At 49.5% G+C, this 22628-nt stretch overlaps 12 protein-coding genes across 12 annotated transcripts; 7 read left to right on the top strand and 5 right to left on the bottom strand.

Moving 5' to 3' along the window:
* Nucleotides 1–240: 240 nt before the first annotated feature.
* Nucleotides 241–2892, bottom strand: N7520_011054 (uncharacterized protein; the record flags this gene model as incomplete). The annotated part of the gene is made up of 4 exons (XM_057144987.1): nt 241–1454; nt 1504–1780; nt 1831–2724; nt 2794–2892. Coding segments are annotated over 4 exons (2484 nt in total), but the record flags the coding sequence as incomplete, so codon positions are not given.
* Nucleotides 2893–3599: 707 nt separating this feature from the next.
* N7520_011053 (uncharacterized protein) lies at nt 3600–3962 on the top strand (the record flags this gene model as incomplete). The annotated part of the gene is made up of 2 exons (XM_057144986.1): nt 3600–3644; nt 3765–3962. The coding sequence occupies 2 exons, from the start codon at nt 3600–3602 to the stop codon at nt 3960–3962; spliced, it is 243 nt and encodes an 80-aa protein (XP_056990740.1).
* A 346-nt stretch (nt 3963–4308) lies between these two features.
* On the top strand, nt 4309–4602 carry N7520_011052 (uncharacterized protein; the record flags this gene model as incomplete). The annotated part of the gene is made up of 1 exon (XM_057144985.1): nt 4309–4602. The coding sequence occupies one exon, from the start codon at nt 4309–4311 to the stop codon at nt 4600–4602; it is 294 nt and encodes a 97-aa protein (XP_056990739.1).
* Nucleotides 4603–5982: 1380 nt separating this feature from the next.
* Nucleotides 5983–7136, top strand: N7520_011051 (triose-phosphate isomerase TPI1; the record flags this gene model as incomplete). The annotated part of the gene is made up of 6 exons (XM_057144984.1): nt 5983–6020; nt 6109–6388; nt 6484–6558; nt 6666–6778; nt 6838–7052; nt 7108–7136. The coding sequence occupies 6 exons, from the start codon at nt 5983–5985 to the stop codon at nt 7134–7136; spliced, it is 750 nt and encodes a 249-aa protein (XP_056990738.1).
* A 231-nt stretch (nt 7137–7367) lies between these two features.
* Nucleotides 7368–8848, bottom strand: N7520_011050 (mitochondrial distribution and morphology protein 10; the record flags this gene model as incomplete). The annotated part of the gene is made up of 2 exons (XM_057144983.1): nt 7368–8692; nt 8752–8848. 2 exons carry the CDS (start codon nt 8846–8848, stop codon nt 7368–7370), a joined length of 1422 nt encoding a protein of 473 aa, XP_056990737.1.
* Nucleotides 8849–9066: 218 nt separating this feature from the next.
* Nucleotides 9067–9945, top strand: N7520_011049 (ribosome assembly factor MRT4; the record flags this gene model as incomplete). The annotated part of the gene is made up of 2 exons (XM_057144982.1): nt 9067–9260; nt 9402–9945. 2 exons carry the CDS (start codon nt 9067–9069, stop codon nt 9943–9945), a joined length of 738 nt encoding a protein of 245 aa, XP_056990736.1.
* Nucleotides 9946–10686: 741 nt separating this feature from the next.
* On the bottom strand, nt 10687–12142 carry N7520_011048 (U1 small nuclear ribonucleoprotein 70 kDa; the record flags this gene model as incomplete). The annotated part of the gene is made up of 4 exons (XM_057144981.1): nt 10687–11423; nt 11524–11620; nt 11683–11810; nt 11881–12142. The coding sequence occupies 4 exons, from the start codon at nt 12140–12142 to the stop codon at nt 10687–10689; spliced, it is 1224 nt and encodes a 407-aa protein (XP_056990735.1).
* A 224-nt stretch (nt 12143–12366) lies between these two features.
* Nucleotides 12367–12922, top strand: N7520_011047 (mitochondrial 54S ribosomal protein mL43; the record flags this gene model as incomplete). The annotated part of the gene is made up of 3 exons (XM_057144980.1): nt 12367–12405; nt 12483–12565; nt 12631–12922. The coding sequence occupies 3 exons, from the start codon at nt 12367–12369 to the stop codon at nt 12920–12922; spliced, it is 414 nt and encodes a 137-aa protein (XP_056990734.1).
* Nucleotides 12923–13571: 649 nt separating this feature from the next.
* On the bottom strand, nt 13572–14883 carry N7520_011046 (putative RING finger domain protein; the record flags this gene model as incomplete). The annotated part of the gene is made up of 2 exons (XM_057144979.1): nt 13572–13724; nt 13777–14883. The coding sequence occupies 2 exons, from the start codon at nt 14881–14883 to the stop codon at nt 13572–13574; spliced, it is 1260 nt and encodes a 419-aa protein (XP_056990733.1).
* A 559-nt stretch (nt 14884–15442) lies between these two features.
* On the bottom strand, nt 15443–17107 carry N7520_011045 (pre-mRNA-processing factor 19 family protein; the record flags this gene model as incomplete). Its single annotated transcript, XM_057144978.1, has 5 exons — nt 15443–15903; nt 15963–16426; nt 16488–16926; nt 16980–17024; nt 17095–17107. The coding sequence occupies 5 exons, from the start codon at nt 17105–17107 to the stop codon at nt 15443–15445; spliced, it is 1422 nt and encodes a 473-aa protein (XP_056990732.1).
* A 314-nt stretch (nt 17108–17421) lies between these two features.
* N7520_011044 (DUF4604 domain-containing protein) lies at nt 17422–17945 on the top strand (the record flags this gene model as incomplete). The annotated part of the gene is made up of 2 exons (XM_057144977.1): nt 17422–17449; nt 17512–17945. 2 exons carry the CDS (start codon nt 17422–17424, stop codon nt 17943–17945), a joined length of 462 nt encoding a protein of 153 aa, XP_056990731.1.
* A 392-nt stretch (nt 17946–18337) lies between these two features.
* Nucleotides 18338–21863, top strand: N7520_011043 (GTPase RIA1; the record flags this gene model as incomplete). The annotated part of the gene is made up of 6 exons (XM_057144976.1): nt 18338–18400; nt 18454–18474; nt 18548–19479; nt 19533–21056; nt 21110–21420; nt 21484–21863. The coding sequence occupies 6 exons, from the start codon at nt 18338–18340 to the stop codon at nt 21861–21863; spliced, it is 3231 nt and encodes a 1076-aa protein (XP_056990730.1).
* Between the last annotated feature and the right edge of the window lie 765 nt (nt 21864–22628).

The raw sequence follows: 22628 nt of genomic DNA, 5'->3' as shown, positions 1-22628 counted from the left end.
TAAATCTCTCAAGAAATCCATAAATTGGCGTAAATAGGATAAGACTGGAATCTGATAAAATAGCATAAGCGAAAACGCCACAGAACTCAAGCGGCGCCATGCCTGATGCGATGCAATGCAATGCCATGCATGAAATAATGATACATCATACCCTCAAGTGCTAAAACCCATCCAATCCCCTCCGAGAATCCCTAAACACCGAGTGAAAGAAGGAAATGCAAAGTTAAATACACCTGTATATCAATCATCATCTCTAAGATGTTTCCTTGTCCTCCGTCCAGACCCCCATCCAAAATCCTCCAATTCTTTGACCTCTCCCAGTAACAAACCTGGATCAGCCTGATTAGGCTTTCGAGCTACCTTGCCCGCATCACGCAAGAATTCCGCTCTCATAGCTGCTGCATCGGCATCTTCGTAGTCTAGCTGTGTCATCTGGGGCTCGGTGTTCTCCTCATCTTCCCCGTTCTCGTTGAGATTAGCTTGTTTATCGGCTAAGAAGTCAAATTTCCCGCCTGCACCGCTGAACATTGAGGATAGGCTCTCATCGTTGTTGACGCGGCTGGGTGGACGGGAGATGGAGTTGGCTCGTGTTGGACCGGCGCTCTCGAGGGAGGGGCCGAGGCCATCGTCGTTGAGGGTGTCAATGGAGCTGGCTCTGGATGGTGCAGCTTGGTTGTCGACTTTAGAGGAGGAGTGTGATGGGGCGCGACCCAAGAGAGGTTTGCGCTTTCGTCGGAGTGGGAAGCTACCTTCTTCGGTCGTGGCTGGGTCCTCCTTTGACTTGCGGGATTTGGCAGCTTGGGCTTGCTGTAGGAGGCCCTTCAGTGCGGTGTCCAACGCAGATGGTACGGTTTCTGAGTGGTTTAGATCGGGTTGCTTAGTGGTAGAGCCACTAGTTGTTGGCCTATCATCTTTTCTGCTCGGGGATGGAGACCGAGAATCCGGTATAGACGGCTTGGGAGCATCATCATGGTCTTCTTTTGAGAAACCGTCATCGATGATAGGCATCATCCGCGTTCGATTGATTTTCGCGGATCTTGAAACTTGGCTTATCTGTTCATTGGCCACCCCCTCTGGGGCTTTGGACTGTCTATCGCGAGTTGTATGCCCCTGCTGGTGCGCATTATCATCATTTTCAAAGGCAGCGCCAAGTTTTTCCTCGCTGCCTTGGGGTTGAGAAGTCTGTTTTTGAACCAAATATGGTTCAAATGGCTCCTTTTGGCCAGTCCGAATTGAGCTCCAAAGCCATTCTGCGGATACTGCTGGGACTCTCCATTCTCTGGTATGGCGTAACTTGTTCTGACTTGCAGTTTGAGGGTCGAAGCAAACCAGGATCGTGGCCTGCGGCGTAAGCACTTCATCATAAGAGGCACCCATTAGATCAACCAGCTTGGATACATGAAGAAGGTCAATGCCACTGAATCCAGTGGAGCATACTCGCATTCCTGAAAATTCTGGTCGTGATTTAGTAAAGTTCATATCTAAGCGTACACGAATGCTCACCTGGAATCGGAAATCTAGGGAAAGGTGTGCTAGCAACGTGGGATTCTGGCGAAACCAGTGCTCGTGCATGCAAACATTTTTCTAGCCACATGTCCGTGACGACCTCACATTCAAATGCCATGTCTTCTGTTGATGAAATTTGCGATTTGAGAGTCTGATATGGCACCATAATGTATAGACCGTGGCCTGTCTTCGGGATACTTGGGCGAGAGAATTCGGTTAAAGATGCTACGCATTGAGCTCCATTGAACCCGAGATGGCGGTGCAATACTCCCATCTAGTATACATTAGTGTCCATAAAGTCAAACAAAGAATGTTGATACTTACCTGCTTGGGAGAAAATCCATGAAGATAGAAATATGACCCCCCAAGGAAGCCTTCGGGCACTTTCGCTGCTTCCGATGCTGCGGCTTGACTGAAGACCGACTCGCTCGCGAAAGATTTGGCAGCTTGTAAGACAGGTTTCGGAGGTGGTGAATCGCCATCTTCGTCCTCGTTGTTGACTGAATCAGTCGTGTCGTTATTCAGGAAGCCAGCACCAATGATATCACCCCATATGTTTTCGTTTTGACCAGCCAGCTTGGTACTTGCGGTCCTGCGTAGCTTTTTTCGTGGTCGTGTATCAACCGAGCCCCCATTTGGAGCAGATTTTTGTTTTCTTAAGATGCTCGGTGATATGAGCGAGGATCGATTCCATGCCCCTACGCCTTGTTCCTCTGACGGCACCAGTGGATGGTATTTCTCCTCGTCTAGGATCATCCCGCGCTCAATTGAGTCGTAGAACCACCTTTCACTGACAACCTTTATTCCCCATTGTGTCGCAAATTTGTATTTCTCTCCTTCAGCAGTCCGCGAAACGAGATGGGTGACGCTCTTGGTCAAGTCTCTCCGGAACTCCGCCCCATTCTCCACGGAAGTGTCGTGCATCTTTGTGCGAAGACCCATATCCGAGAATCCAGTAATACATAGCGTCAGGCCGAAGAACGTAGGTAGTTTGTATTCAATCTCCAGGGCGCGAATGTCGGTATCCTCATCCAGCACCCACGATTTGCGCACCGCCTCGATCCATTCTGGTCGGACCACAGCAACGTCGTTTCGTTCGCGTGCGACGAATCGGTATTTTGCGGATTCGGTTGCTCCGACGAGGAGATGTGTTACTTCGGAGGTGAGGTCAGGTCGTTCAGTTGCGCCCATTTCCTTCGCAATGTTTAAGAGTTGAGTCTGAGGTCCACGCGAGTCAGCCTTGCTCCACGGCTTTTCTCTGGAGAACGGCACTCTTATCGTACATACCCTATATTCTAAAGTGACCGCTGTAAAGCAAATCACCGCTCCTGCGAGCGGCTGCTCCTTGTCTAAAGGTTGACTGGTCAGCAATTTGCGGACGAACTTCGCTGTAGACTTCGTCTTACTCGATGCTCCTGTCCCCGACATCCTTCATGGCTGGCAAACACCTCCCACTCTTTAGCAATAATTTTCAGATCGCATTGAGGTTGCAAAATCAATTGGCCGTGTCTGGTCCCGCGTCGCGATAATTGAGGATCACGTGGGGGGCACGCCCTTGGTTAGTGATCTACAGGACGCATATGGCCAATGCAAATTAATATATAAAAAATTCTAGTATGTCGATAATAGTAATGTACAAATTTACAATTTAGGGATAAACCCTGTCCAATATAGTAGGTGAGACGTTTTCCCAGCACCCATCTGGCAACATGTTGAAGTATATATAAATGTGCATAATACAGTAATTGGCCAATCCATATCGAAAAATCAAGGCTAAAGAGAGGCAAGGAAGGAAGAAAGGGAGTAAAGGGAAGCAGCAGGGAGAGCGGGCTACTCTTAACCCAGATCCTCTGAAGAGTCAAACTTATGTAAATCTGTTTAATTCTGATTTGTAATAATGTTCAGTCACACCAGTAAGCCTACCTATTGGGTCTCGGCCCTTATTATGGCTGGCTGAGGAAGAGTAACTATGATTTTGATACCTAAAGACATAAAGAAATTTCACCTGGAAGTTGACACTGGAATCTGCAAAACTACTCTATAATATCGACTACTGGTATTCTACTTTCAACTAGCTGCTACGTCCTACCTAAATGGAAGCAAATCCCCTCTGGAAGATTCGGGGCTACCATCACTCGGTACGTTTGATTTGCAGCCTAGTATTAATGACTCAAATCACATTATGATCAAGCTGAAAGGTCCCCTGGAACGTGAGAAGAATCGACTCCTCTCTGAAATGCATGTCCCAGTGCATACAGCAGTTCCTTCGCGACAATACCTTCAAATGTCGTTATGAGCCTACCGATATTGATCGAATCAGAGAACGAAAACCTCATTCAGAGCGTTACGGTCCTCTCTCCTCTATTGAAGCTTCCTCCCATCCTGAAGACCCTATATATTTTGCTGCCAGAAACAGTGGTAAAGCAGCAACCCCCAAGGGTCACATTGGCGCGTAGCCAGCTGCAAAGAATTGTATTACAGTGGGCTCGTGTGAAAGCCCACGAGCTTCCAGAGATGACAAATGTGTAGTCTTATGAGAGCCGAGGATGATTCAAAGGAAATCTAGACAAAATCTCCGGATACAGCAGCCGGAGACCTCACAAGGAGGGTCGCATCAAATCCGACGTTGTGGCACCTAGAGAGATGACTATCCCCACTGTCTCCCGAGCCATCGAGCCATGAAAACAGAAAACTCATTCGGCAAGAGTGATAACGAATTTTGGCGATTCTCGTCGGGCACAAGCATGTCTACTCCCTTGGTTACTAGATGCGTCGCCGTGCTGCATCAGATGCTAATTGCAAATGGGGTTCCCGAAGCCCAGTGCCGCTATGTTCAAGGCCATGTTGATCAATGGTGCAGTTGATACTGGAAAGAAATGGGAGCTTCAAGACTTTTGTCGGATCGACCTGGTCAGATCGATGATTATCAATGGGAAACCCCGCAGTGGGGACTTTGTTGAAGCTGAGGTAGTTGATGAGAATACAAAGGACCAATCCATCATTTCATTCAACATGAGTCTCTACATGGATGATACCATGAGATCCTTCACTCCAAAATTTACTTTGATCTACACAGATTCGTTGGATCAGGACTAGCGAGCAGGCTTGTTCTCTCTTTCTTTGTGTCTTTCTTCTTTAGCCTTAGTTATCTCGTTGAGCTGACTTTTTCTCTTGAATTCGACTTTTATATTACTTGCCATACTTTCATGTTCCATACTTTCATTTTTTCATCCTTAAAAGTCTTTCTTTAAATAATATGTTAGCTTCGAATGGCCCTGCAAATTGCGAAGGGAGAATGTGTTATTGTAAGGCATCATCAGACTTCTTTCAATCAGGTACCTGGGTATAAAGGCCAGAAGGCCGTTGCCAAAGGTATGATAAAGACGTCATGATATCCATGCCACAAATGCATAAAACCCAACAGGGATATTGAAGCCCACAGGGACATGGAAGCCAGCCAAACAACGCCATCAAAACAGGAAAGAGTAACCAACAGCAATGTCGAGTCATATCTGAGAACAAGACAGAGCGCCGGCAGTCGAGTCACCGTTAACGCATGCCTGGTGAGGTAAGTTTATGCGTATGTGAGCCTAGAACGTGGGTGAGGATGTGTGGGGAGAAGACAAAAAAAAAGGAAGAAGAGTGGAAGAAAAGTCATAGTCTTGGGGGAAGCACTGAGTCTTGGAAGTGAATGCAATGGCCTAATTGGACGTGAGAACGTGACTTTGTTGTTGATATCAATTTAAGCTCAAAGCCTAAATGATCAATTGTATCCAGGGTTGTGGAGTCTACTACTGCGTAGTTCAGTATACAACTTGAAAGTTCACAGGACACAAATTATGTGTTTATATTGATGCATTACTAATATCTGCTACTTTAAACCTTCATAGTTAGCATGCTAGCTTTACAGGGACGAAGGCTTGTTCTCCGAGCCCGTTACACCCCAGAATCCTGGCAAAAGTCACTATTCTAGCTAATCCATTTAAACTGCAAGTCTGGGTATGGAACCTTGAAAGTGGGATTATCTCATTGCCTCGTCCTTTATTGGTTCAGTCAATTGAGCACTCGAGATAACTTTGGGATATACTATATTTGCAAAATGCGGGTGGTTTTTCGTGGAGACTCAAGTGCAATGATGCCTCAGAGACGACCTTGGAAATGAGGCATATTTTTGCCATTCTCGATTGGATGGTTGATAAGATGGCACTTCCTAAAAGCGACTAGCCAATGAATTAATGCACTAGCATACATAGTAATCTCCATAAGTTGATATGTGCCTGAAGACGGGCCCCTAGTTACGTCATGAAGGCTGCCTGGTCCGTCAGGCCCCACTGCCGATCCTCGGGACCGAGTGCCCCTCCATTTCTTTTAAACGCTCAACCCTTCCCTCTTGGCTCTATCTCAACGCTTGTTTTCAACTTCATTTCTTTCTTTTGCAAATACCCCCAAACACTCATACCCCATAATCTATTCAAAATGGCTCGTCAATTCTTCGTCGGCGGTAACTTCAAGATGTAAGTTCACTTCTATGGTTACCCCGCCATGCTCATGGATACCCCTAAGCACGCGAGGCCTCGAGTCGCGCTGACTCTGGAAACACAGGAACGGTGTTAAGGAGAGCATCACCGGCATTGTCAACAACCTCAACTCCGCCAAGCTCGACTCTACCACCGAGGTCGTCATCTCTCCTCCCGCTCTCTACCTCACTCTGACCCGCGAGCTCGCCGACCCCAAGATCGGCGTTGCCGCCCAGAACGTTTTCAACAAGCCCAACGGTGCTTTCACCGGTGAGATCTCCGTTGAGCAGCTCAAGGATACCAACATCAACTGGGTTGTCATTGGCCACAGCGAGCGCCGTACCATCCTAAAGGAGTCCGATGAGGTACGTGAACCAGAGATCTATACACCGAGCCAGAACTATCAAAATGGCCCCTCAACCCTTCAAATCTAGCATAGATCTAACAATCTTGACTATAGTTCATTGCCAGCAAGACCAAGGCTGCCATTGACGGCGGTCTCTCGGTCATTTTCTGCATCGGTGAGACTCTGGAGGTACGTCATTCCTAACTTCGGTTACCCGTTCTTTTCGTCCCGGTGTGGGTCACCGGGATGCAACCTGACACAAGACTCCCCGCTTACACCCGACTGTTTTGTAATAGGAGCGTGAAGCCGACAAGACCATTGAGGTTGTCACCCGCCAGCTCAACGCTGCTGCCAAGGAGTTGAGCAAGGATCAGTGGGCTAAGGTCGTCATCGCCTACGAGCCCGTCTGGTAAGCATCACCCCGCTACCTCAACATGCCATTGGGCTTTGTATCTAACCTGCATTTAGGGCTATTGGTACCGGCAAGGTCGCTACCACTGAGCAGGCACAGGAGGTCCACGCCGCTATCCGCAAGTGGCTCGGTGCTAGCGTCTCCGCCGAGGCCCAGGCCGCTACCCGTATCATCTACGGTGGCTCCGTCAGCGAGAAGAACTGCCGTGAGCTCGCTCAGAAGGAGGATGTTGACGGTTTCCTTGTTGGCGGTGCCAGCTTGAAGCCTGCCTGTGAGTTCTTGTCCATGTCCAAATGCTTGAGCGCAGTAAGCTAACTATCATCTAGTCGTCGACATCATCAACGCCCGCATCTAAGATGTTTTCCTTTCCGTAAATTGATACTCCCTTAGTGCTTGAATTCCGAGGTTGGCCTGGAATATAGCCCTACATTAGCAAGGCCAAAAGCTTTAAACGTCAGATATGTTGTCATGAATATATGTACAATGTTGGAACCGCTCAGTATTTCCAGTTCGCGGTATATTAGAACATCCAGTATAATAGAACCTGTAAGAGTCTCGAAGAGTAGATCTGGGATCATTAAATCTCTCACGAAGAGTACATCACTGAAACCCCAACCCCGCGCCAATACGATGGCCCACTTCCGGGCACTGACCCACCCGAAACATTCGGGGCCTGCGAGAATGATCCCGGCCCTAGCCCGACACCCGCACTCACCAAAAGCTCCTTCACTCGGCCTTCCCACAGCAAACGCATGTTCCAGGACTGGTCAACACGTATCTTGATGACCGAGTCGCCAGCTTCTACATCACTGCCGTCATCCGATTTGATCGGTTCGGGTTGAACCGGGTCGGAGGCGAGTGGAGAAGGCGCAGAACCCGGGAGGGAAGCGGAGAAATCATGCAGGCGCATCTTGCGGCGGGCCCATTCGATGCCATCGTCAGAGGAAGTGGATTTGTTAGTTTTGCGCCAAAGTTCGCAGCCCGCAACCATTTCACTTTCCCAACTGTATACATTGAAACCAAAACGAGAGCTGAATGCAAGGTTTGGCGACGCACTTAGAGAGTATGTTGCTGATAGAGAGCCAGTGATGGGTGTTAGGGTAAGAGTTAATGTGTAGGGGAATGTAGATATAGGCGTGGGGTGACTAGATGAGGAAGATGAAGACACTCGAGTCGCGGCGGGAAGTGTAGTGAATCGCAATCCAGTAGAAATTCCTACCAATGATGAGGCAGGAGAGTAATACGCCTCCGCACCTGCAGAAAGAAGCGATAACGCAGGCGAGGCATTGGCACGAGGGTTTCTAGGATCAGGGCCAAAGTTCCAGAGCCCGCGCCAGCCAAAGAGGGCATTGTCCGTGCTAAAAAGATACTCATTGCAGTATTTCCCTGTGTCATGAGACAATTGGGCCAGCATTGATGCCTGCGGCGCGGACTTGGATAATGGTGGTCCCTGGGTGGAACAGACGGCAAGGCATAGCTGCATCGTCGGAGAGATCCTGCGCAAGAAAAGGGCGTTCAAGGTAGTCGGTGAAGGAAGGTGTAGAGAGGCATGAAGAAGGGTGGCCTTCCGCTTTACTGCTTCATCTGCTATATTATCACCATCCTTGCGCCCAGAACGCGGCCCGTCTGTGACTCCCGGGATATTGATTCCTTCTAGAAGAGAGTCCCATCCCCAGGCTTGTACTGGGGCCACGGGCGCTTGTACATGTCGGTAACCAGGGGAGATCTTTCGAAGAGGGATCAATGCACTTCGGCTGGGGGTGTTGTGGAAGGGGACAGTGCTGAAGAGGTACGATACGGATCCATCGAGCAATCCCACCGTACCAAGAGAATAGCTTGTGCCAAAGTTGGGCGTTGAAAGCGATGATAAATGTAAGCGCAGTCGCTCTGGAGTCGAAAAATCGAGGATAGCTAATGTCCGACATTTAGATCAAATTGATATCGCGTCGTGTCCCTGAAAGGCAACTTACACTGTGTCGTGGTGGTAAGCGACAAGTACGAGTTGTCACGGTTCCAGTTAGTCGCCTCGGAAAAAGCGAGCTGGATATAGTCCATGAATTCCAGCATTGTCTGGACCCGGGACCGAACCCTCAAAGTTCACACTTTACAGTTGAACTCCAATCTTGAAGTTGTTCAGGGTAGCAGCTGGTTGCCCGATAAAGACTAGTGGGGGTCGGATAACGCACGTGATCCGCTTATCAGCGAAAGAAAAAAAAATGCCCCCCGGGAAGCATAATAGATACCATCGATTCCTTCGATTAATTTGATACCACATTATCTTCAAAATGCCTCGTTCAAAGCGTGCGCGCGTCGTCCACGAGTCCAAGACCACCAAGAAGGATCACAAGGAACAAACTCGCCGGCTCTACGCCAATATCCGGGAATGTCTGGAGGAATATGACCATATGTTTGTGTTCGCCGTGGACAACATGCGCAACACCTACCTGAAGGATGTGCGCACTGAGTTCTCGGACAGCCGGTACGTTTCAATTAGTGTTGGAATAGCATCAAGCCCGGCATTGCAGAGATGCACTGCGGAGACGGTATCTTGATCAATCGACATGCACAATCCATGCGGAATATCGAAATTATATATCAGTTTCACTAATGCATTGTTCAGTCTCTTCTTCGGTAAGACCAAGGTCATGGCCGTCGCTCTCGGCAGCACCCCCGAAAACGAAGCCGCACCCAACGTCCACCGTGTCACTCCCTACCTGGCCGGTGCCGTCGGCCTGCTTTTCACCAACCGCGCCGCCGAGTCTGTCACTGAGTACTTCGACACTTTCCGTCCCCAGGACTTTGCCCGTGCCGGCACTGTCGCCACTCGCTCATTCAGCATCCCCAGCGGCCTGGTCTACCAGCAGGCTGGTGAGATTCCTGCCGAGCAGGACGAGCCCGTCAGCCACACCATCGAGCCTGCTCTGCGCAAGCTTGGTATCCCCACCCGTCTCGTCAAGGGTAAGGTCATGCTCGAGCTGACCGATGGCGCTGATTCATACCTCGTTTGCCGTAAGGGTGAGACCCTGGACTCCCGGCAGACAACCCTGATGAAGATGTTCGGTGTTACTTCTTCCGAGTTCAAGGTCGATTTGAAGGCTTGCTGGTCGCGGAGTACCAACGAGGTGAAGATTCTGGAGAAGGGTGATATGGATGTGGAGGCATAGATGTGTCTCTCGTCTGTTGTGTCGACAAAAAAAGATTCTCGTGGGCATCTTTACGGAGTTAAGGGCTGGCGCTTTCTTTTTTCTTTTACATTGATATACTGAACATCCTTTTATCTTGATCCTGTTTCTGGGAGATTTGGATCTCGTCCAATTGATGTGCCTACGATTATGGATAGATACTACTAAATTGGATATAAAAACATGTTGACTGTTCCTTTTTCCCCAAGAAATCATTACCTGCGCTAGGGAGATGCCTGTTCTGAAGTCATTGCATTGGCCCTTACCTGGTCTTACCTGAGCATCATTGAATTCCACCACTTGAGAAACTGCTTGAATGCTAGAACTAAAATACATACTTACCCCCGGAGAGTGATCAAAAAGGCACCGGTGGGACCGAAACAACGCACGTGAAGAAAAAAGACACCAATGAGAAACAAGAAAGAAAGAGGAGCCGATGAACACATATACACTCCAAGGGAAGATTTTTGGGCTACTCGCCGGCAATGTATGTGCGTGCCATGGCAGAAGAATCCAAGAGAACCGGAGATCGACCTTTGAGAATATGAGTGGAGGCAATTATGGTTTGGACATAACTTTACGCGACATCTCGGGATGACTGTATTTGTTTCGCCTTACCCCCTTACCCTTGAGAAGAGAAGGACGCGCGATAGACAAACCAGGGATACCCACCAACAAAGCCAGGGCCGAGGAGGTAGCTTCCATTCACATGAGGGGGAACATTTAGTATCGTCTCCGGGATCGGGGATCATCGTAGCTATCGTCTTCACGGGGTCGCTTCCGTCCAAAGTCCTCCCGGCCAGCATCCCGGCCAGCATCACGTCCGGCGTCACGGCCGGCGTCACGGCCGGCATCTCTACCACCATCTCGGCCACCGCCATAGCGGTCGCGGTCACGGTCTCCGTAGCGATCACCCCCGCCACGGTCATCACGGCGGTCCCTGTAGCGATCACGATCCCGGTCGTCACGACGGTCCCGGTCCGAGGGACCATCTCGTGGCCGCACAGGCTCCCGGTTGCTGCCAGAGCCTCGATCAAATCTGCCGCCACCACGGTCACCACCATAAGAACTTCCTCCGAAATCTCCTCTGCGGCCACCACCAGGACCGGAGGGCGCGTTGGGGGGTGGTTGTCCACCACCCCCAAATCCATTGCGACCACCTTGGTAGCCGATTCCTCCACGAGGACCAAAACGGTCACCGCCACGGAATCCTCCACCTCCACGGAAGCCTCTGCCTCCACCGAATCCGCCACGGAAGCCGCCGCCGAAACCTCCAGGTCCAGAAGGCGCATTGAATCCTGGCCCAACGGGTCGTGAGGGCATCGCCTTGGTGTATCCACGGCCTCCTAGACCACCACCAAAGCGACGAGGCTTCCATCCTTTGGTCGTGCGTCCACGTTCGACATCCACAAGAACTCGTCGGTCCTTGATACGGATTCCATCTGTCTCCTTGTAGGCCGCTGAATATCGGGGATCACTGTGTTAGCAATGACTTCTCTTACCATAACCTGATTCATGGGAATGTAGCGACTGTGGGCGACATAGATTTGGTGATAATACCTTTCATATCTTTCTCGCGTTCATAGACGATAAACGCATAGCCTTTGTTGGGCTTTTTAGACGCCTTTGGTGAGACGGTATCTTTGACGATGCGAATCTGCGGGGACGTGTCAGAGACTTGAAACGAAAGGAAGCAGCCAAAAATTCGGAGGGTCTTACACGCTCAATGGGGCCGAAGCGGCCGAATTCTCGCTCGATATCTGATTCTTTCACATCGTAGCTCAATCGTGCCACGAAGAGAGTTCTGTAGGGATCACCTCGTGCTTGAGGATCTTTCTCTGGGTCAACTAGAGCCACAGAGGGGAAAATCAAATTAGCAGTTTATTCCAGTGTCCAGAAGATATGGATGGAACATACAGGTTTGCAACCCTTCGGTCACCTGCTTCTCGAGCTGTTCCTTTTTCTCGATCTTCTGGCGCCATTTGCGCTGCAACCAGCTCTCGGTCGCATTGTATGGGACCTCTTCTGCGAAAGCCTTCGCCTCAGAAAGGAACTGAGCGACTCCAGAGATGGTGCTTTTCGGGCAGTCTTCGGGTGCGCGGTCGGTGGGAGGAATGTAGCGAAGAGGTGGGCGGGGCTGGAACAGGGCCAGCAAAGGAGGGGGAAGTTTGTCCGTCATCGTGAACCCTCAGCCTGTTGGCAAGTGACGTGAGGGGAAGAAGTAAGCTGTCACCTGAGGTTCTTCAGGAGAGTTTCGCGTTCTTGTGTCGTTAGCAAGGGAGCTTTCCGCCGTAAACGCCGTAGCCGCTTCGGACGCTGACTCACCGCCTTCACGTGCACCAGAAATTGTGACCCGGAAGGAAGTCGGCGATTGGTACTTCGAGATATCTTTAAATCACAGCAATGCCAGTCAAAGGACTCCGAACAGTTACGACAGCCAGGGTATGGCTCAATACATCTCTGAGAGAGGTTGTGAGAATGTTTGGAATACCAACGCTGACTTGATGACCCCCCAACAGAACGGCGTCGGTGCCTTTATCCTTCAATGCAAGCGTCTTGACTTTCACTATTGCAAATATGGCGGCAGCTCACGGGGCATGCTGTGAGTACAATACACATTGGAACTCAGGATATATTGTGAAATATATTAATCAATACTCCCTCCAGCGAATTCCTGACCCAGACCCTTCCCAACTTCGCTCGCGAAAACCCGCAAATCGAACTCCGAGTAGCTCCTCGAGCCGGCAAGCACCCCGTCATCAAGGGACAATACATCAACGGCCGTGAGAAGGCAATCTGTGTGCGGAACCTCGAGCCTATGGACATCCTCAAGAAGGCGATGATCCTGAAGGACGCAAGCGGAGACAAGTTGAAGCGGACCAAGAAGCCAGTGACAAGTATTAACGACAGTGTTCGTGGTGTTTGGTCGCCATACCACGGTGATTTGCGTGGTGTATAGGGTTCTGGGCGTTTCCTGTTTGATAGCATTTATACTGGCTGCGTTTACGGCCTTTACTTTTCATGCGATGGACCCCTGCCATCGCAAGTTACTGTATTATTGACCAGGGCACAATTCATTCACATCGGTTCCACATTCTCCATTGCTCCATGGACACAAGAATACTATTTATGTCCCATATTAGAATAGGCGAAATCCTCTATAACTAGGGATTAATCATGGTACCTTTTCAGACCAACACATTGCACCTTTACGTCGACATATCTAAGGATGAGTGACAGTAAATTAGTGACCGTGCTGTCGACCTTCAATTACATTATTTTTGGACGTAAGTTTGCTCTACACATTTACTACTACTTGGGATGAATAGAGATATGTTATTTCAATTGTCATGGTAACTGATGCTTCGAGCGGTGCAGCTAACAGTGGCGAAAAGATAAGTCTGAAGTATAGAATGCTCCATAGTATGATCGAAGGTGAGGCTCCCTGAAGACGCCGCAAAATAATAAAAGCACTGAATGAAATATGTGAAACCGAGTGACAACGCCTTGAACTTCCATGCATCACGGGTATCGACGAAAAAGAGACATAAGATGGCAAGCAAAAGACCCCCCATAGTGTAATGCGATTCTAGAGATCGATGCCGAAATCATAGATAGAGATGAAACATAGCAGTCGGCGCACTGAGTGTCCTGCCACAGTCAGCGACCTGGCATTTAGAGAAATGTTTAGTCTTTTGAGCTGAAGGAGTTTTTCTAGCTTTGGACTTGGATCGATTCTCTGCGCATTCACCACAGTAGACCTGGAAAAGATTAGCAAAACAGTGTACCTATCGGCATTGAGAATTGACAAACATGTCCACATGGTTTTGCGACCCAGATCTCCTCTTTCTTTTTATCACCGACTCCGAGCTCGCAGTAGCAGTTGGGGCAAATTGCAACATCGTCGTCTGCAAGGGTACGCGTAAAGCCCTCCGGTGCCGGACTGGGCGCTTTGTAAGTGTCGCTCCGTTGAGCTTCAGCTCCTTCAGTGGGTTGTTGAATATCAAAAGCTGCCGATCCATAATCAAGAATCAAACTGCCGGGGCCCCCATTCTGACTTTGGGAACTTTGACCCAGCACTATCGTATCCGCATCATAAAATGTGCGAGCCTGTCGCCTTGATGCGGCCCAATCCCTCCGTCTGGTTTGTTCGTTGATTTGCCGGTTGTTGTAGTATCTTCGGACCGTTTCCGGTTGCAAATACCGAGATGCGTTGGATTCCCGAGGTCTAGTTGTAGAACCGAGAATTTGGACGTCTTGATTGTGGTCGTAGTCTGGATTTCTCCTTGAAATAGGAAGAAGGTTTTCGTTATAAACAAGCATCATGCGACTAGACCACGTGTTTGTGTCGTTGTATGACCATTGATCGAGGTGCGATCCTGTAACACGTTCTCCGGGACATGGAGGTGGGGTTCTTCCACTAGGAGTAGGCCTATGAGCACCGGGGAAGCGGTTGATAATCATCCTATTGAGAGTGGGATCGTCGGGATTGTACACATACTGGAGAGTACTCCTGTATCCAGGAATTGTCGATGCTCCTGGCAAGCGACTGCCATATGGAGGTTCTGGGGGGCTATCAGGTTCATTAACCAAATCCACCACCTCGCGCCTCAAGATGGGTCGGCCGAATCGCGGTGGCCGTACCGAACGGGATGTCTGGGTATCTGGAGTGCCGTCGTGTAGTCTTAGAGGTGGCGTCTCAGGTGAGTGCGTCAGATCAACCACATTAGAATCATTGTTAAGGTCGATCACAGGATGGGAAGGCTGAGGCTGTCCATGTGGCAATACCGCGGGTCGGCTACTAGATCTTTGCGGGGAGGGGGGATGAAAGTGGGAAGCCCATGATTGCTGAGAGACTTCGCTGGAATCTTGGGACATTTCACTGGTTCGCTTCAACATCAGGGCAAAAAATGTCAGCATGGTGGCTACTTTACTGGCGCCCGCGCTCTTTCTTCCGGATACTGCTCACCTTGGACCTGACGCCCAGGATCTGGACGCCAGGTTCATCACTCATCTCGAAATTTGACTTGTTTTGGAGTGGGAAATCTGACACGGCTACTTGGATGGGCCGGCCAGGGAACCATGAAGATGTAGACAAGGAAGAAGGTAAGTAGATTATGATAGATCACATAACTTCCCAGCATCGGCCCGAGTTCAAAGGCGGTGTGGCGATATTCGTTGTTAAATATGGCGGTAAGTTCAGCGGTGACGCCATGGGCGGTGAAGGAGGTGTGGGGGCTCTTGCAGCAGAAAAGGTATAAAGTAGCAAGATCTTCAGAAGGGGAGGATTGAACTTTGAATAGATTGAGTACCGTGAGCAAGAGAAGAGGAATGAGACAGCAATCTGATCCAAGTTTTTAGTAGAAGATATATTGATTTCTGTGCTCCAGAGCTGTTGTGATCGCAATACAAAAAACATCATGGCAAAAAGAAAAAACATCAGAACCAGCTCTAAAATTACATATCTTGACCTTCATGATTATGACCGCAGCACTGTTACTGCACATGCGTCATTCAAGGCGACAATACTGTGAGCGGAAGATCCCCATGCAGCAGCGACGGCTGGTACAGCACTTCGGAACGGCTCTGACCACTCCTTCGATGATTTGGTGAATTGTTGAACGGTCAAGCCACTTGGGCCACCAGTCAGGAGGAATTGACCAGTGTAGTCCCAGAAAATTGACTGGACTTCGCTGCCGGTGTCCAGCACCTTGGTCTCCTTAGAGCTACGCAAGTCCCAGATCGAGACAGTGGTAGACTGGGCAGCCACTGCAGCCAGGAAGATACCATTTTCAGAGAAGAAAAGAGACTTGACGGGGCCGGACATAGGGAAATCTGCGGCGACGGTACCGGTCTTGATGTCGAACACCTTAATTTGGGCATCAGCACCACCGGCGGCGAAAAGGTGACCATCTGGGTGGAAATGCGCAGACAACAAAGCTAAATCATGATGATTAGTTTTGGAATTAATACTGTTTCTTTGATGAATGTTTGCTTACCAGAGTCAGTGAAGATTTGGGTGATCACATTGTTTGTGGATAGATCATAAAGCACATAGCTCTTGTCCACACCCACTGAGGCAATAATATCACCAGTTGCGTGAACAGCAACAGCAGTCACCTCTCCAGCGTGGGAAGCAAAGCTTGCGACCTCGCTGCCATTCTCAAAAATCTTGACAGTACCCGTGGCTGAACCAACAACAGCCTTGTTACCAGCCCATGTTGCATCGGTCACTGGGCCGTCCGTCTTGAGAGTTTGAACCACACTCTTCTGGGAAAGAGAATAGACACCGACAACACCATCAGCACCACCAAATAGAGCTAGATCTCCTGTAGAATCGATCGACAAGGCTCGGCTGCCTGGGTACAGAGATTCAGAGGCCTCAACAGGCTTGAATGCCGAGATGGCATCACTAGTAGCCCAACCTTCGGGAATGGGGCGCTTGCGTCGTGTCTTCGAGAGACTATAGGTACCCAAAGTCAGTGATTTTCAATACGAGTCCAATTGTAAGCAAATCCACATACCTAGCTTGTGTGTTCTCAATCCGCTCCAACACCGCTTGGGGTAGGCCCTCGGAGTCCACCTGCATAGCCTCGCCATCCACAGCACGACTGGCTCCAACGCTAACCTTTGAAAGAGCGTCACGGGCTTCGTCGCGTTCCTTTGTCAACCGTGCGATCACCCGGACGGCAGCATCGTGCTGGTAGAGGGCGGTACTGAGCTCGCGGCGAGTCTGTGCAAGGTTCTGTTGAAGAGTGTATGTCTCGAGAGCGAGCGCATCCCATTCTTCTTGGAACACGCTAAGGAGGGAAGGGATGGAGGTCAGGGTGGGAGGACGAGGGCGAACAACGCGCTGCGACTTGACATCAATCAGCTCGTCCGCTGCAAGCTCTTCGCCATTCACAGGATCTTTTCCGTGTTCAGCGACGTATGCTTCAATCAAGCGCTTTTCGAATACACTGCCTAGATGAATGTTAGGGAGTGCGAGATGTTAATTGTGGCTTGAGAAGACATACCGCTCTTGGGAGAGACGACAGGCACTTGCGGAGCCTCTCCAGAGACTACAGAAAAACGGAATTAGCATCCACTGAGCCGATAAGGCAGGAATGAATTTAGCGACCAGGTACTCACTTGCACAGAGCATGATTTAATTGAGGGAAAGTTGAGGTGGGGAGAGGTGGATGAGGAGGAGCTGGAAACGCGCAGCGGCTCCTTTGCACTTTTCGATGTGTCCCGTTTCGGTTTAGCGTTTGGTAAGCTGTTCGCGGGCTTGCCCTTCAACACCTTCCTCTTCCACTTCCACCATCGATCTGCTCCTTTCTTCCAAGGGCTTGATGAGTTCAAAACCAATGGCTTGCATTTCATAAATTCATGCGACTCTTGGCTTGTTTGTTCACGACGGAAAACCGAACGAACTTGACTTGACCGCAACCATTTACATCAGGAAGCGTCGCGATAATGCCCCAAAACCCCAAATTTGCCTACGGTAAGTGATCTCTCTCTTTTTCAACAGGTCTAATCTCCCTAATTGTTTTATTGGTGTTATAGAGGCAAATGAACCTGCCTTTCTACAAAGGCTTCGGGGCCAATACGGTGGTGATACATCCGGTCGCCTGGAGCGACCTGCCGCGCGACCTAAAAAGCTTAAGGATCCCAAGGAGGAAGAGGATGATGAGCCTGTATATCTCGATGAAGAGAGCAATGAAGTGATCACCAAGGAAGAATATAAAGCGCTGGTCGAACCTCCCAACGATGAGACCAGCTCAGAGGGCGCAAGCACAGCCGAGGGAAACAAGAAGCCAGCTGAACCAATTGCTAAACAGAGTAACCTCACTGAAGTTGGGGGACAGAGAAAGCGAAAACAGGTCAAGGTAGTGGGCGAGGAGGAGGAGAATAGGCCGGATGAAGCACCTACGGTACAAGAAAAACCTAAGAAAACCAAGAAAGCAAAGAAAATCAAGCTTTCCTTTGATGAGGAGTGAAATGCTTTATACCCAGTTAAACAGTATAATTTGGTCTTTTGACGCATAGAGAGTCTAAGTGATTCATCATGAGTCAAAGCGGATATAGATATTCTGATATTCTGATAGGAAGTGTAATATCCAACAATACAAAATGATTGTAATTCAAATACATACATCTGAGCATAATTCGAAGAAAGAAATCAATTAGTCCTGTAATGACTCGAATATTTATGTGTAAACTTGAAGATATAATTATTGTCGTGAATCTCCAGTTTTCACATCCGGATTCTGCTGTTATCGGATTTTCCATTTCTCAGCAACTTTTTTTTTGTCTTCGGTCACTTCTCTCCACCCGTTTTACCTCAACTTCTTAGATCGACCCGGAATTTTGAACCGGACCATCGCTCAAGATGCCTGTCGTAAATGTCGACGATCTAGTTCGTCTGCAGCGGAAACCTGACGACATTCGAAATGTGAGTGCCCCTCCATCCCACTCTGATGTCACGCGGTTATACTAACCCACTAGATCTGCATTCTCGCCCACGTTGTAAGTTTGCTGCATACAAAATCGGTACTTCGGATTGGAGCATTAATCATGTTGAATTTTTTGCGTAATTTAGGATCATGGGAAAACCTCATTAACCGATGGGCTGATAGCCACCAACGGCATTATCTCGCCCAAGCTAGCGGGTAAGATCCGCTACTTGGACTCTCGTCCCGATGAGCAGCTTCGAGGTATCACCATGGAGTCTTCGGCGATTTCATTGTTCTTTTCGATGCTCCGGCGTCCGGCACCGGACGCCGCTCCGGAGCCCAAGGAGTACCTGATCAATTTGATCGACTCGCCAGGTCACATTGATTTCAGCAGTGAGGTCTCTACGGCCTCACGTCTCTGTGATGGTGCAGTTGTCCTTGTTGATGCTGTCGAGGGTGTATGCAGTCAGACTGTCACTGTGCTCCGTCAGACATGGGTTGAACAGCTAAAGCCAATTCTGATTATTAACAAGATGGATCGGTTGGTGACTGAACTCATGATGAGCCCCAGTGAGGCATTCTCGCATCTCAGTAGGCTTTTGGAACAAGTCAATGCTGTTATTGGTAGTTTCTATCAAGGTGAGCGTATGGAGGACGATATGAAGTGGCGGGAGCGCATGGAAGACCGCGTGAATGTCTCCGCTACCAAGCTCAAGAAGGCACACTTGGATGATGAATCTGTTCCAAGTATCAGTGATGCTACAGAGTTTGAGGAACGTGATGACGAGGACCTCTACTTTGCTCCGGAGAAGAACAATGTCATCTTCTGCAGTGCTGTCGATGGATGGGCCTTCACGGTTCGTCAATTCGCTGCGATTTATGAAAAGAAACTTGGTATCAAGCGTACGGTACTTGAAAAAGTGCTTTGGGGTGACTTCTACCTTGACCCCAAGACGAAGAGAGTGCTGGGCTCGAAACACTTGAAGGGCCGAGCTTTAAAACCTATGTTTGTGCAGTTGGTCCTAGACAGCATTTGGGCTGCCTATGCGGCGACAACTGGTGGTGACAAAGGAAAAGGGTACGTGGAAATGACAGATCTAAATTTACAAATATCTAGCTGACTGGTTCCAGTGACCCTGTTCTTTTGGAGAAAATCACCAAGTCCTTGAACATCAACATCCCGCCTTACATCCTGCGCGGCCGTGACCCAAGAAATATTATGACCACCCTATTCTCAGCATGGCTTCCTCTCTCAACTGCAGTCCTGGTTTCGGTCATCGAATATCTTCCGAGCCCCCAAGTCGCGCAATCTGCTCGTTTGCCCGACATGATTAAAGCGTCACCGGGCTCAGACCACATCTCGGAAGAGGTCAAGCAAGCTATGGTGAGCTTCAAGACAGGTCCAGAGGAGCCCGTTGTTGCGTATGTCAGTAAGATGGTTGCCATCCCTGAGAGCGAGTTGACTGCAAGCAAGAAGCGTAGCGGCAATACAATGACCGCCGAGGAAGCTCGAGAAATCGCTCGTCGTAAGCGAGAGGAGATTGCAAAGATGCACGCAGAAGCCGATGCTGCAGGACGTGGGGACGATTTCGCCCAGATGACATCAGCGTTTCAGAACGTCACTTTGATTAGAGAGGAGGAGGAACCAGAGGAAGTCGTGGGTGAGGAGGAAGATCCGGACCATCTCATCGGATTTGCCCGTCTTTACTCTGGAACCCTTTCAGTCGGTGACTCCATCTATGTGCTGCCACCAAAGTTCTCCCCAGCGAACCCGCATGCCAGCCCAGAGCCCAAGAAGGTCACGGTCACAGACTTGTACCTCCTTATGGGCAGAAGTCTCGAGCCGCTCCAGTCAGTTCCTGCTGGTGTGGTCTTTGGTATTGGAGGCCTGGCAGGCCATGTGCTCAAGACAGGTACCCTCTGCAGCCAGCTCGAGGGAAGTATTAACTTGGCAGGTGTCTCGCTCAACATCCCACCGATTGTCCGCGTTGCCTTGGAGCCGGTCAACCCTGCTGATCTAGGTAAAATGGTCACTGGCCTGCGTCTTCTCGAGCAGAGTGATCCCTGCGCTCAGTACGAGGTTCTTCCTAGCGGTGAGCATGTCATTCTCACTGCTGGTGAGCTGCATCTCGAGCGTTGCGTTAAGGACCTTCGTGAACGCTTTGCAAAATGCGAAATCCAAACCGGTGAGGCCATTGTTCCCTACCGGGAAACCATAGTCAGTGCCTCAGAGATGGCACCGCCGAAGAACTCTGAACTGGGTCGTGGAGGCGTTCTGGCAGTGTCTCCCTCCAAACAAATGACACTTCGTCTGCGTGTTGTGCCTCTGCCAGAGGCAGTGACTGAATTCCTCACAAAGCAAGTAGGAACCGTCAAGCGTCTTCAGTCAGAGAAACGCGCCGAAGCCAAATCAGACGAGCCAGCAACCGAGAACGGCCAGGAGGCAACAATCGATGCAGCCGATGAAGCCCAGGAAGGAAGTATCCTTTCTCTGCCCGAGTTCCGAGAGGAGCTAAGCAAGGTGTTCGAAAAGGAAGTCAAAGAAGACAAGGAACTATGGAAGAACGTCGTCGACAGAATCACTGCGTTCGGACCCCGCAGAATCGGGCCCAATATCCTTGTCGATGCTACTGCCGTTAACACCTGCGAGAAATTGTGAGTTAACACCAAAACCAAATGATCTCCCAAACGACTAATATCAATAATAGCCTGCTCGACGACCCGAAACAAAACACCATTTCCCCGGATAACCAGCAAGCGCTACTCGTGCGCGATTTCAACGACAAGATCGCATACGCCTTCCAGCTCGCTACAGGCCAAGGACCCCTCTGTCAAGAACCAATGCAGGGCGTAGCAGTCTTCCTAGAGGACCTCTCCGTTCACGCAGAAGGCGAGCTAGATATGGGCCGTTTAACCGGTGATGCAATCAGACTTGTTCGCGAAGGAATCACAACAGGCTTCCTAGACTGGAGTCCTCGAATCATGCTTGCGATGTACAGTTGCGAAATCCAAGCAACGAGTAAGTCCAAATAAACCAAACCCAAAACCAGAGAAACAAGAATGAAAGCTAACATCCCAAAAGCTGAGGTCCTAGGTCGTGTCTACGGCGTAATCACCCGCCGTCGCGGTCGTATCCTTTCCGAAATCATGAAAGAAGGAACCCCCTTCTTCACCATCCTAGCTATTCTTCCCGTCGCTGAATCCTTTGGCTTCGCCGAGGAAATCCGGAAACGGACCTCCGGTGCTGCGCAGCCGCAATTGATCTTCTCGGGCTTCGAGGCTCTGGATGAGGATCCGTTCTGGGTTCCTGCTACAGAGGAGGAGCTGGAGGATCTGGGTGAGCTTGCGGATCGTGAGAATGTGGCGAAGAGGTATATGGATGCTGTACGGAATCGGAAGGGTTTGGTTGTTCAGGGACGGAAGTTGATTGATGCTGAGAAGCAGAAGACTTTAAAGAAGTAGGCTGGCTGTTTGCTTCTTTATCTTCCTGAATTAAGGATTTGAATGTATATGGATGAATATAAAAGTAGATTGCCTTTTTTGAAGCTTTTTCACTCGCTGTTCCCAATATCTACAGTGCTATTTAAAGTTTATAAGGCTTTGTATTGAGCTTGCATTGACTATCGTAATGGCTTTGTTTGGGGCATAGTAATAGGAAGGTTCAATGTATTGAAATTTATTCAGTCTTTGTTTGAATGTTCTGAGTAGTGAGATTACGAGAATGTAACCACCCCGAGATCATCTTTCAGGTCATATTAAAGACAAGAAGTAGTAGAGGGGTGGTTCGCAAAGGATGAGAGTCCCCGCGCGATTCCAAAGGAAAACCGTCAATCTTCCTCCATTGACAAACACAGCCCGACATGGATAGGTCTCGACCGAGTATACTTAGGAGGTAGGAATCTACTGATGGCTAGGAAGCTGTTCTTTGGAACGGATCTTCATAGTAAGTGCTGTAGTTAACGGAGGCTAGAAGAAATGGTAATTCGTTTTTCATTCATGAACTGTGGGTATCACATAAATTCTGCGGAGGAGTTCGGCCTCAATGCAGTGCTGGTACATTCATATCGCCATGTGCTCATGTCAGTGGCGGCGGCGAACCTTGGTAGGCGCCTATGGGGGATGAGATTGTGACTGTGTGGGAGTACTCAAGTCAAGGTAGTTGATGGTAGGTGATTTGGGTGACGAAGAACGGATGCGTGGATCGTGTCACATAGCCTGATCATGTTG

The sequence above is a fragment of the Penicillium odoratum genome, assembly GCF_028828045.1.
Source record: "Penicillium odoratum strain IBT 22623 chromosome Unknown utg000008l_segment0_segment0, whole genome shotgun sequence".
In the NCBI taxonomy this organism is placed as follows: Eukaryota; Fungi; Ascomycota; class Eurotiomycetes; order Eurotiales; family Aspergillaceae; genus Penicillium; species Penicillium odoratum.
This window is presented reverse-complemented; position numbering and strand designations above follow the sequence as displayed.